General features: G+C 41.2%; 1 protein-coding gene across 3 annotated transcripts in view; it reads left to right on the plus strand.

The window, feature by feature from the left end:
- Positions 1 to 807: 807 nt before the first annotated feature.
- The window catches only part of ttll5 (tubulin tyrosine ligase-like family, member 5), a 62115-nt gene continuing 49589 nt past the window's right edge, over positions 808 to 13333 (plus strand). For 2 of the 3 annotated variants that reach the window (XM_054741575.2, XM_054741578.2), the window contains exons 1-9: positions 808 to 1009; positions 1192 to 1281; positions 2672 to 2778; positions 2864 to 2946; positions 4705 to 4811; positions 5087 to 5217; positions 5309 to 5391; positions 6629 to 6698; positions 6780 to 6864. In XM_054741575.2, the coding sequence (XP_054597550.2) occupies positions 1226 to 1281; positions 2672 to 2778; positions 2864 to 2946; positions 4705 to 4811; positions 5087 to 5217; positions 5309 to 5391; positions 6629 to 6698; positions 6780 to 6864 (722 nt within the window). In that variant the 5' untranslated portion in view covers positions 808 to 1009; positions 1192 to 1225. The remainder of the gene's footprint in view (positions 1010 to 1191; positions 1282 to 2671; positions 2779 to 2863; positions 2947 to 4704; positions 4812 to 5086; positions 5218 to 5308; positions 5392 to 6628; positions 6699 to 6779; positions 6865 to 13333) is intronic. The other variant, XM_054741576.2, reaches the window with a different exon arrangement.

The raw sequence follows: 13333 nt of genomic DNA on the forward strand, positions 1-13333 counted from the left end.
ATTAAAATAATAGGAAATGTGCGCCCTCTGCTGGCAACAAAAAGAACAATTCTGTCTGATTTCCAAAACCTTTAGAGAAGGGAACAATGGAAGTGGCTGCTCTCTAGTGGTCAAAGCTGGTACTAAACTTTTTAAAATATTTATGATTTAGAAGAGAATATTTAGCCTCCTTATGGGTGTTTCTAGCATGCTTTTGGTGGTGCTAAAGCACTCCTAAATGTAATCCCAGATTTCCTAAAGCTTGAGGTTCATTTATTCATTTATTTTTAAATACAATATCACTCCTTTTTTTACTGTTTATTCTTTGTCAAAATAGACTTTTACCAGATTTACTTAATAAAAACACTTGCTCTATATGTATTGTTTCATCATAATGGGGATATTGCGCCCTCCGCTTGCAACAAATAGAACAACACTCTGATTTCCAATCCCGTTTAGAGAATGGAACTTGGTGTTTTGCTGCCCTCCAGTGTCTGAAAGTGTTACTACACTTTAAGTCTTTTTTTTTTTTTACCAATTTAGAAGATATTAGTGTTCTGAAAATTAAATAAGTCTTAAAATCACATTTTTTAATCTGCCAGACTATCGTGTTATTTTGCCAATCCAAATCCCCTAAGACACCAAGACTTTAAACGACTAAAACTGCACCTCTCTCATTCAGTACATCCTGTAAGAAAACACAAGAAAGCTGAATGGCTGCAGAGATTTCAAAATTTGTTCACGTGGACAAATTCCCAGCAAGTGCGCATGCGCCCCCTCTCTGTTGCTACTCATTTGTTGTAGTTACCAGGAAGATTATACCCGCCGTGTTGATGCCAGCCTGTTAGCATTTTAGCAGCCCCACAGAGCGTGTGCTGACATTCAGGTGAAAAATGCGTCTGCTTAAGGGGTTGAATTTGACTTCTGCCTGCGTGTAGCACTCGTACCCTTAGTGGTTTTACGCTTGTTGGGCTGTCTCGTTCTGTTGCAACGTCCTATGTTGACATTAAGAAGCTTTCTGACGCCACAGGTAAGGGTTTCTCATCTATTTATGCGCTAATTTATAAGATTTTACAGCGTCGACAGCGTTTATCGTAGCGACAGTAGAATATTGTATCAGAATGGACCAATGCTAAACTGTCGTGGCTAAATAAAGAACAGAAAATCTGCACGTGATGAACGTTTAGCTAAAATCTTCTCGTGTAATCCCAGGACTGTTTCGCCGGGTTCCTCTTTAGATGTGAAAATGCCAGCTGTCCGGGGAAAGGAGGACTCGCACTCCTCCTCAGAAGACGATCAAGGGTAGGTGCAGATATATTAAACTAAGCTGCAAAATAATGACCCACACCTGTTTGATGTTGAAACACATGGATGGGACCTGTCAGGAAACCTCCATAATAACCAGACCAGTCCTATTTCTGAGGGTTGTGTTTGATCCGTCTAAATTCAGCCGCTTCCTTGCAGCACCTGCAGGTCCTCTTTAGTGTCTGTCGGGTTTGTATCCTGCTGATCCTCCTCCTCTTGGCGAGAACAGCTGATTAATGTGCCAGAAAAATGGCAAAACACCTTTTTCTGCAGGGCTTTGCCTTTGCAATGTTTCTTATTTCAGTCCTATGCAGTTTGTGCATTATTGTTGTTTTCATCAAAAATGCACATCACAATCTTCAGGTATTTTTCCACTATTATAATCAAAAAAGGTTTGAACAGCAGGGATGGTTTAGCTTTTTGCTACGGATGTACCAGCTTGTCTTTCGTGTGTCTGCCAAATAATTTCCTTTAAGCTATTCTTAGTCATGCCTGAATAAATGCCACCAAATCTGCTTTTTTTTGGACAGCTTAGAATAACAGTCGAAACCTCAGGATACCAGAACTGCTTTCACTAACTGTGCACCAGAGCAGCAGCGATATGTAACTTTCTTCTAAACGTAGATCACTTACAGTATAAATGACTTTGTTAATGTTACCTGTTCAGCTACAAGCACACTTCATTTTATCCAGTTGAAGCAGTTCCTCCTGACTGAGAAATGATCTTGTTCTTTCATCAGGAGCCTTTAAAGATTAATACTAAGATGATGTACATCTGTCAGAATCAGATGATCGATGGCTGTAAATTATGCAAAAGACTGCAAGGTTTAACTTTGCAGCGATGCTAACGATGCACAGCATGCTTTAAGACAAAGGTAAATGTAAAGTTTATTAGGACAATGCACAAATACATATATATATAAAAATAACAAAGCAGAGCATGTTTAGGAGCTTAATTCTCCTCTGAGTGATTTGTCTGATTGTGCCACCTTGATATCTCAGTCAAACATATCTTCAGACATACCTGGCTACCTCTTTTTATGTTAACTGGTCATACCTGATTGAGTCCCACTCCATCATTGCACTACCTTATCTCATATTTACCTGGTGATAAGGAGTCTGGTGCTGCAGAACAGTCTGGACTTCTACACGAGGGCTTGTTAGTGCTGTGCATGGGTTTGTTATTTTCCAGCACCTCATGAAACTGTGTGAGGTTCTGTCTTTATCTGTCTGACTGAAATAAACACGACTCAGAGATGCATTCCCTCAGTGTTTGCTAAGCTGCCCCTATAGGCCTGTTCACATCATCGTGGAATGAATGCCACAGATTCTGGCAACTGAGATTAAGATTATTTTGAACTCGTTTATAATTCTTCCTCCTCTTTAGAGATCATCCTTGCATCACGTGGAGCGGCCTCAGCAAGACGATTCCCGTTCTCCTGTTCCTGCCTGAGGCTATCGTTTCAAAAGACAGAAATATCTGCTCTGTTGGAGGTACAAAGTGAGAAAGTTGCGTAATAATATAAAAATAGGGACCTGCGTAAAATTTCAGCCGTCCCTTTGTCTTTTGTTTGCCCAGAGCGATTCAATATGGCCTTCAAGATTGTGCGCACCGAGAGCCGCCTGGTGCGAAGAATCCTCGCCAGTCACGGGTTCAGTGAGGTAATGCTCATCTTTGATTCGTGCAAAGTTTGTAGATTCATCAAAAGCGGAGGAATTTGCTGTCAAACATGTGCGTGGTATGTATAGTCTGAAAATAGAAATTAGTACAGCTGCACTTGTGATCTATTTTTATGTTTAGATGTTACCCATGAGCCTTTTTGTGGCAAAATACGATTTTTCTGAATCTGAAAACCCCGCACTCTGAAAAGAACCAGAACGTCCAGTAAAACCTTTATGTATGTCGATGAGTAAAACGCAGATTTGCAGAAGGCATGTCTGTCATTAAAACCCTCATCTTCATCACCTTTGAGCTGAAACAAAATCCTCAGTCAACACAGTCATTAATATACATTCGCAAGAAAAGAGTCGCAGAGGTCTTCAACGCTCTCCACTTGAGATGCAGAACTCTAGCGGATAACTTCACATGGATCTTGTCGTTTTTACAGCTTAAATGTGTCTAAGCTTTCAGGATAACCTCATGTCTACAGAACTGCAGCTTTAACTGTAGCATAATCACTACAGTGTCTTAAACTCGACACAGCGAAAGTCTTTGAGAGTGACTGACTAAAACACGCTGAAGCAAAACCATGTGGTCCAAATCCATCCAACCTCTTGTGTCAGCAATGTGCGCTGAGGAAAATTGTTAAGTTTAGGCACCAAATGCAAATTCTTCTGAATATCAAAAGACTTACACAGAGACTCCACCGCAAACGTTTCTGATATTTTTTGTCCTCTTCAAGCAAAGTCAGTCTCTTGCTTTCCAAATATCACTTTGGCCAGTTTGGTCTGCTGCCTCTTGTTCTTCCCTACGCCAGAGCCTTACCTAGTTCTACTAGCTGCTGCAACTTTTGGAACTCTCGTTCTTTCTCCAACCTTATCTAAAGCCTAAACATAGTGTTGGGCAATACATAGAAAATTTATCTTTATCCAAATTTCGGACTCTTATCGAGATTATTTTTCCCATCGCAATAAATTTGATAATAAAAAATGAGAAGATGTGTGTAGGTTGGCAACGTTCACATCCCTTTAAGAAGCTGTATCACCTTGAGTGACGTAAAAATGTGATAGCCCCATCTAGTGGACAACTTTTCTTTCTGCACATACCTGTAGTTATCGTACATTTATTGTTATCGAGGTGAAATCTTCAATATATGGTGATATTGATTTTAGGCCATATTGCCCAGCCCTACCTCAACGTCTCTTTTTGCACTTCAAAGTTTAAAGGCGAACCAGAGGAAGAATACAGAGCCACCTGATCATCAGTTAAACCAGTGGAAAGCAACAGAGCAAAATGTTTGATGAATTACTGTAGGTTTGAATCCCAGACAAGACCCCAAGTTGTTATGGTCTGGCTCATAAAGCCAGACCAGGTTGTATTTTTTTGGCATTTTAGTGATCTCAGATTCCCAGAATTTACTCTCATTCAGATGACTTTGTTCTGGGATTTGATTTGGTCCAATTAGGGATGCACCGAGGGATTGGCATTTGATCCCAATCGGCCGATAGCGCCCCTATTGGTTTTGATCGGAGTTTTCAAAATAGATCAAAGCAGACCGATCAGACCATTTTAGATTAGGTTACATTTCCTTTATTCCCAGATTATGTAGTTTGTAGCACTCATTATAATGTTGTAGAACATTTCTGGCCAATCCACGTGATCGGTATCGGTGATCAGCATTCTTTGGTATCGGTATCGGTAATCGGCAGCAAAAAACCTGATCGGTGCATGTGAAGCCAATCAGTGTCTCTTTATTTCAGGTTCATTCCAACAGTAACGACTTTAACCTGATGTGGACAGGCTCTCACCTCAAACCTTATGTACTACGCAGCCTGCAGGACTACCAGAAGGTCAACCATTTTCCCAGGTATACCAGAGTTGCTGAAATCCATTAGTGAGCTGCAGCTGCATTCTGTTTTATAAATATCTCTACCGAGTCTTTCCAAGCCCCTTCAGCTCAGCCGATGTATTTTTTGGCTTCCCCCGGAACACACATTTAGTTTGGAGCTGTGCCTTTCTGAAGCATGAAATGAATCACGCTGTCAGGCACAGGGGGGATCTGTAGCTGTCCTCTATTTATGTATTTATTCTGTCATGTCAGAGTGGAGCACATTTCAAACTGGAGGCTCTGCTCATTTCCAGGTCATATGAATTAACTCGCAAAGACCGTCTCTATAAAAACATCCAGCGGATGCAGCAAACTCATGGCTTCAAAAACTTTCACATAATCCCACAGACCTTCGTGCTTCCCTCTGAGAACCAGGAATTTCGCAGTAAGAGATGTTTGCTTGAATCCGTTGGTCGAAACCGCTACGGTCATGCCGTTGTTTACCTTTTTGCTGTATTTTTCTCTTCTTCACTTAGATTGTTTTGCAAAGGACAAGGGCCCATGGATAATTAAACCAGTAGCTTCTTCGAGAGGGCGGGGCATCTACCTGGTCAGCAATGTGAGTGATTAAACCTGTAAAAATGCAGACTTTAGTTTCAGGTCTCTTAAGGGAAAAATGCAGATAAAAAATGCAACAAGTGTGTGTTATGGTGATCTTTCAACCTGCTGTCTAAAATCAAGAATAAACGTTCAAACTTGGACATTTTCCCAGTGATTAAAAATGTTTTTTATTCTGTTCACTCTTAAATCCTCGTACGGCTCAGTGCAGCTTGGGTGGTCTCGACCTCCAGCTCGAGAAGCGCTGATCTAAAAGAAAAAAACAACCTTTTACAGTAAAATAAAGTTGTGTTAGTCGACGTGAGCGGACTGTCTGACATGTGTTTGCCTAGGCGGGGAAATAAATTATCTGGAAATGTCATTCTTCTGTTTGCCGAAGGTCTAAAACTGTGTTAGCGGTTAAAGCTAACGACAAATGGGGTTATAGGTTCTCACAATGAGCACAGCGCCTGATTTTATTGAATTCTAATGTAGAGAGTAGATTTTACGGCGTTTGGCTCACTGTGGCTTAATGAAAACTGAAAAAGTGTGTAAATTATATTTTGTTTTAGAAGAAAACTCCTACTGATTCATGTTTAAGCACAGATGTACATTAACAGCAAAGCTGGTGGGAGTTGAGTGAAATAAAATGCCGTGTGAACTCGGGCAGCCTCCTGGCCAGATGTTATCGGCGGGGGCGGGGGTGCTGATACAGTTGTCTTTGAAATAAGTTTCAGGCAGACATTAATAAGCTCTGCAGAGTAAATCACATCCTTGCAGGGTCTCGGCTCTTGGATGAGCTCAACAAGGTTCTCGCTTTTGGAAAATATACGCTCCATTCTTCTTCTTCTCAGGCATTTTTATGCAACAGTGGAAAGAATGTCAGCTTGACGCTTGGAAAGAAGAAAGAAATACGTTCATCTTTTTCAGTTTGGGTTTTTCTCTGAACTTCAGCCAGCGCTGAGGTTACTCTGCCCCCCCCCCCCCCCCCCCACCACCACCTGCAACACATTTCAACCTCATAAATGACCCATCTCCCAGCACCAGATTGTGTTTTTATAGGCTGTTATTGAAAGTTGACCCGCTATGGCCAGCGTCGCTGAGACCTCTCCTCGTGTGATTGCTGCTTGATGTTTTATGATGAAGCGCCGCCACGTCACATCAGCTTTGTGGAGTCGAGTGTTTACCGTGCTGTATGAAGTTACTAGAATTCACTTTGTGATGAAACGCTGCCGGTTCTCTGTGTTTCGCATGTACAGCCAAATCAGATCTCCATGGACGAGAACATCTTGGTGTCTCGCTACGTTAACAACCCGCTGCTCATAGATGGTGAGGTGAAGTTGTCTTTTCTGAATCAAAGATGTTTTTCACAGATGAATACAGAAAAATCATTTATTGTTTTTCTTGCAGAGTTCAAGTTTGACGTTCGTTTGTATGTGTTGGTGACATCATACGACCCGGTCCTCATTTATGTGTATGAGGAGGGCCTCGCTAGGTAAGTGGATGTAGGTCGGTGAAGGATTTATGTCCTGATTATGTCTCCTCTTCTCAGTGGCAGCTCCAGAAATTTTTCTCTGCAGGTGCTATGAAGGAGCCAGTCTTTTTATTGAGGGTGCTATGAAGGAAGTGGTCATGCGTACCTGTTGTTCTCTAGAACACCTTCAACACTAGCAGATACACATGCGTGCACAAAACCTCAACAACACCTGAAACAGTCATTAATATACATCATAAACAAATGAACAATCACTGACTTTTCCATGAAATCATAAACACATACAGCCACACAGACAACCATCTATAGCAGGGGTGGGCAATTATTTTTTCCATGGGGCCACATGAGAAATAGAAAATATTGTGGAGGGCCGCAGGCCAAAAGGCTGAAGTCAATTATGCATAATATTAATGGTATTTCTTTATAAAAAGCAGTAAATACCATTGTTTCTTCAAGCTGGTAAGAGTAGACTATATGTTATAAATGAGCAAAAAGGAAAAAGTGAGGTTGGCTTACAAAAATGTGATTTATTCAAATTTCCCAAGGCAATGGTAAACAAAGTGTGCACATTTGGTTTTTGTTAAACATTTGTGACTTATATTAGTTAACAGTTTCAGTCACATTCACTCCAAAACACATTCTGAGTTTCAAATATTGTTGGAAAGAGGTTCTTAGCATTCTACAGACACACAGTATCGTCTGTAAAATAAAATCACTGAACTGTGATCTTGAGAAAGAGGTTTAAAAAAAGTGTCCCAGTTCACTGCTAGTTGCCTACATTTGTGGTCCAAACACCTTATTTTGTGTTTTTAAGCAATTTTTTTCTTATTCAGTGAGAGAAATCTAGTCTCTGCTGGGCTTTAACGAGTGCATCAAAGTCAGGTTGGATGTCTGAGGTGGAGAAGCGAAGCACAGCTGACAAATGATCATCAGTGAGAGAGGATCTTTACCTGGATTTTGTAAACTTCATCATTGAAAATGTTTGTTCACAAATGTAGGTAGAGCTGAAGAGAACCAACATCTTCTGAGCATGTCTCTTCAGGTTTGGAAAATCCTCCTTAAGAGAAGAGTAGAAATCCAGCAGAGATCCTGAATCTCTGCTTTCGAGTCCCAAACCTTCTTCAGCACTTTCCCCAGGCTGAGCCATCTGACAGCTGTGTGGAGTCCTCCACAAGAGCCACAAACTGTCTGTGATTCATCGCCCGCGCCCTGATGAAGTTTATTATTTTAGTAACAACATCAGTAACATGGTTGATTTTTAGCACTGACTTGCACAACACATGTTGGTGTATAATACAATGCAAAAACACCTATTTTTGATCTGCATCGATTTCTGTCACTTTATCTTGCATGCGTTTCAAAAGTCCGACATTTTTCCCTGTAAAGCCGGACGTACACTGTGCGACTTTTTCACTCGCAGCACTCAGCTTCAGCTCAAACTGTACGACTTCCCCGCAGAGCAGATCTCACGAGTCATGTGCTCACACTGTACGACCCAGTTCTCGCATGCGACCTGACTGCTCACACTGTACGTCTGGTAGCAACATGTCGGCCCTAAAAATGTGCTAAAAATAGCAGTTTTTACTCAACACGTTAGACTTTTTTGTCTTGTTTTGCCTGTTGTCCTTCGGGAGTGCTGCTGGAGGACACACAGGGATTTATGGGGGTTGGATGAGGAAAACGAAATAAAGAAAGTAAATCTGTGTTTTGTGATCAGTTTAATTTGACATGAACACGACAAACACACTTTCTTGACAATCTTTGTGAGTAAAAAAAATGTGTAGAAACAAAAACGAACAGCGTGTGTTATTAGGGAAATAGCGAGCGACAAGCGTTGATGCAGGATTGCGCGCGCATGCGCCGTGAGTGGTTCTGATCCTTTTTGGGTCGCAGCTGCTCACAGCGCCGCTTCAACAGTGCGATACCCTCACGAGGGACGAGCGAAATATTAAACACACCAGAGTGCGACCTCACGACTGCTGATCGGCGGCTGGTCACGTGGTGTTAATCGCCTCTCGTAACCCCCTGTACACTACACGACCGCTCGGCGCAAAACTCGCCCCGATGTCGTGGCTTCTCGCACGACTGGAAAATCGGCTCAAAAATGTGAAAAAGTCGCACAGTGTACGCCCGGCTGTGACAGTCTCTCCCATTTCAATCCCAGAGTGTCCATGCACGCATTTACCTCTGTAAAAAGATCACTCCCTGTCGTTGTCCCTCTCATCGACCGCATTGCTGCCCGCTCCTCTGTGAGCTTGAAGTCCGTTATCCCCCGGACAAATACGAGGAGCTGGGCTGTGTCCCGGACATCACAGCTCCCGTCTAATGAGAAAAAGTCAAAACTTGCCACTTCACGTTGCAGCTGAAGCTCCAGGTTCCCCGCAATGTCCTCGATCCTCCTGGTCACGGTTCGCTGTTTTTAGCTATTTTGTGGGATATCACAAAGCTGGTCCTGGTTGCTGCATCCCTGGATGTGTGAAGCTTAGTAAAAAAGCCTTGCTGCTTTTGCAACTTTGCTAGCAAAGCTTCGGATGTCCGTGCCCTCTCAGCATCAGACAAGTTCTTGTATTTTTCCGAGTGTTTCTTGTCGTAATGCCGACTCAAATTGTAGTCCTTAAACACGGCAATCTCCTCCCCGCAAACCAAACACACGGTTTAACCTCCGACTTCAGTAAAAAAAAAATACTTAGCAGTCCAATTTTTGTTGAAAATCCTGCATTCGGCATCTTTCTTTTTTTTTTTTTTTTGCATGAGCGGACATTTCTCAGGCTACAATCACCATGTCAACCGCGGGCACTTGTTGCTATACGTATTGCGTCATTGTGCACGTAAAATACAACTTCAAAATAAAAGCAATGCAGCCTTAGCCCATGCATGAGGTAAAATGAGAAAATACATTTATTTTGTAATTTCCAATTAACCTTACGCGGGCCGGTCAAAGTCAACCAAAGGGCCGGATGTGGCCCGCGGGCCGTAAAATGCCCAGGTCTGATCTATAGTGTTGCAAGGTTAGCTAACGTTAGTGTTAGCATTTCCAGCGGCAAAACTCTCGACTGCTGTGGCGGTTGAGGGTTGACTTCATCCAGATCCGTAGGTTTTTGTGGGTCTGAGATCACTTCCAAAGATTCATTCGTTTCTGACTGAACCCGTGGAAATTTGGGCAACAAAAACCGATCCATTTTACTACTAGCTCTACCTTTCACTCGTTCACAGGTGGAAAATGAGGTCAAAGGTTAACATCAATTTCCTGTTTTGGTTTAAGTTTTTACTATTGTAATGATTTAAATGACATGTTATTTAATAAGCCATAAGGCGGTAATCTTAACAAATCTGTTAGTTCAAAACTAACAGATTTGTCTGTGCAAACGAGAACGCTGAAGACCTGCAAATATTGTTCGCTCGTGCAAGCCGGGTTGGCCTCAGACTGAACAGGCTGGTACAGCAGGTGAAGTGGCGGGGTCATTTGTCTACCCGTCATCATTTCAAATGGGGAGACACCAGTAGACTCGTGAGGGGTGGCGCGTATGGCCATGAGGACCCACGGAAGCTTCACATCCTAGTCCCGGTGATTAGAGGACACGTACTTCCTCAACATGCCGACCACCGTCCGGTTCATCCTCTCGACCTGGCCAGAAGACTGGGGGACGATCGCTAATGTGGAAATTGGCCTTCACACCCAACAGTTTCCAAAGATGTTCCATCACTTCAGAGGTGAAGTGAGTACCCCTGTCCGAGTCAACCCGAGTGGGCAGACCGAACCGGGCGAAGACGTGATACATCAAGAGAATAGCTGTTGTTTTCGCCGTGTCATTAGGTGCTGGTAGACATTCAACCCACTTGGTGAATGCACAGGTCACGGTCAAGATGTATTTATTACCCATGCTGGACCTGGTCAGAGGAGGGGGAAAACAGTAATTTCATTCCGCTACACTATCTATATGATAATTTACTGATAATTTTTGTTTTGTATGTTAAATATTATCACATCCACACGTTAAATTAAAATTAAATTGTAAAAAAAAATCTAATATTTACTTGGGGGTGCTATGGGGGTGCAATGACTAATCCAGGGGTAGCTATAGCGCCCCCTAGCACCCCCTGACGCCGCCACTGCCTCTTCTTCTGAGGAGGACCACAAACTACTGGGTAACAGTGGGCGTTTGATATCAGCGTTCTCTTTTATTCTGGGCTTTTTGGGCAGAAATGAAAGAAAATGAAGTCCCGACTTCTAGATTTAGATTGCTTTGTGACATTATACCAGAACAGCTGGTGCCATTTTTTCTGTTTTTAAAGAAAATCCTTCCAACATATGAGGAACAAAACCTTTCGTCTGATTCAGATTGCACTTTGGTTGAGTTAAATATCAAACAAGGTTCTGCTTCTTCAGAGCGACACCAAAGCCATAAAAAAATCCCTTTTTTGTCCGTAAGTTTGGAAGAAACCAAAGATAAACTAGAATTGCAAGCAGTTATCAACGGGTTCCAAGCCATCCAGCGCCACTCGCCCACCCGGCCCCGCCCTCACCTTCGCCATTCCTCACGCGGTCCAGCCCCAAAAACACGTTCTCCCGCCGGCGTCCCGTCGGCTCACTTCAACCGGCGCAATGAAAGTAACACTCAGGATACGTCATGAAACCTTTTGCTTAGCCTATACACATATCTTTCATAGGCATGGCTGACTTCTCAATCGTGATTACAGTCAAATTCCACTGTTTCCTTATCAAAGAACGTGAAGATTTAATGAGCGAAATCATGTTCTGCATGGGACAGAATTAGCTCAGGAAGTGGAGCGGCATGTGCCGTAATCAAAAGGTTGAAGGATCGATCCCAACTCTGACTAGAAAATGCTGCCTCGCCTCTCAGTGCACCTCAGGGAAGGTGTGGCTTCATTGTAGCTCGTTCCCACCAGCGTGTGGCTGGGTGGTTGCATGGATGAAAGACTCCAAAACAAAAACTTCATTATAAAATCCATATTTGATCTAAATATTACCAAAAAATAATCTATACATAAAGAGTATATTAGGAATAATATAAATACTTGATAATGTCCATAGATTGAATAGATTTTCAACAAAAACTATGAGTTTCATTTTGTGACTTACTGATCAAATGATTTAAACAAAATCCTGAAAAATCCATAAATCATCCTAAAATTACCAAAATATTCTCACATGGCAATGTTAACATGCGGAATAATATGATGTTGTTTTTAAATCAGTAGACTCAAAGCTTTTTTGAAGAAAAATTGGTAAATAAATCTATAAGGGGCATAGCCAAAATTAAAATATTCATAAAAAAATAGTGCTACTTTTTAAAATTAGTAGAAAAATCTCAGATCACCATAGGTAAATGTGGATTGTTATAAATGGTTTATATTTACTGTATACCTAAAAAAAACTTTCTAACAAAATGTATTTACATTTTTGTCCAACTGTACAGAAAAACTGGCAAAAAGTTAAAAATCCATTAAAAATCTATGCTTTTGTACAAAAATCTCAAAATATTCACAGATTGCCTCTGTGATGTGAGAATTCTTCTAATATTTTTGTAGGGATCATAAATTTAAACTTTTCTTACAATAAAATAATATGTGCATTAGTGGCAGTCACCAAAAATAAGTCCTATAATTAAACACAAGGGGGTGCGCAAATCAAGACGACATTTTACGTGTTTCATAAACCACCAAAGAGTGAACTTTGTGCCAAATTTCAAGAAGATTGTCATAACAGAATTTGCGCTACAACTGCTAGCCTAAAAATGTATTTTCGTAAATATAAAGCGCAAACCTCTTCTGGAGCTGCGATTTTCATGACTTAAGCTCAAGGCTACCCAGTTAGCACAACCTGAAAATCTTAGCCTCTTACTTGCAAATAATGATTTTTTGGAAATTTTTCAAATTTGAAATTTGAAATGATCATAAACCACACCCACTTTAATCAATCATTACCATATTGATTGTGTAGTCTTAAGACGCTATAATGATGACAACCACTAAGTTTCGTGCAGATCCATTTAGCCGGTTCAGCAGTATAATTTCTTCCTGTTATAGCGCCCCCCCATTGTTGAATCAAGTTGAAAATCAAGACATACACTTGAATTGACCTTAGGTATGATGGTTATGAACAGCTGTGAAAAATGTCAAAATCTTTTGAAGTTATGCTAAAAAAACTTTTTCATTCCAAAAAAATATTTTTAAAAGTCATATTTCGAAAAATAAGCGAATTATCCAAAATCTGTTCACATCGTTTAGTCAGCCACTCCTCCTCTCTTGTCAGGCCAAGTTTTGATTTGATTGTGTTTGACGGCCGGGAGGAGTTGTTTGACTTACTATGCAAATTTCTACTAATTTGCATAAGTTTAAAACATTTTTTAAAATACTCATCTAAATTTTACTGACTCAATGAACATACAGGATGAGATCATTTGTTTTTGTTTTTTTTTACGAAAGAAATGGAGAGAAACATGCCATA

Source organism: Nothobranchius furzeri, chromosome 18 (genome assembly GCF_043380555.1).
Source record: "Nothobranchius furzeri strain GRZ-AD chromosome 18, NfurGRZ-RIMD1, whole genome shotgun sequence".
In the NCBI taxonomy this organism is placed as follows: domain Eukaryota; kingdom Metazoa; phylum Chordata; class Actinopteri; order Cyprinodontiformes; family Nothobranchiidae; genus Nothobranchius; species Nothobranchius furzeri.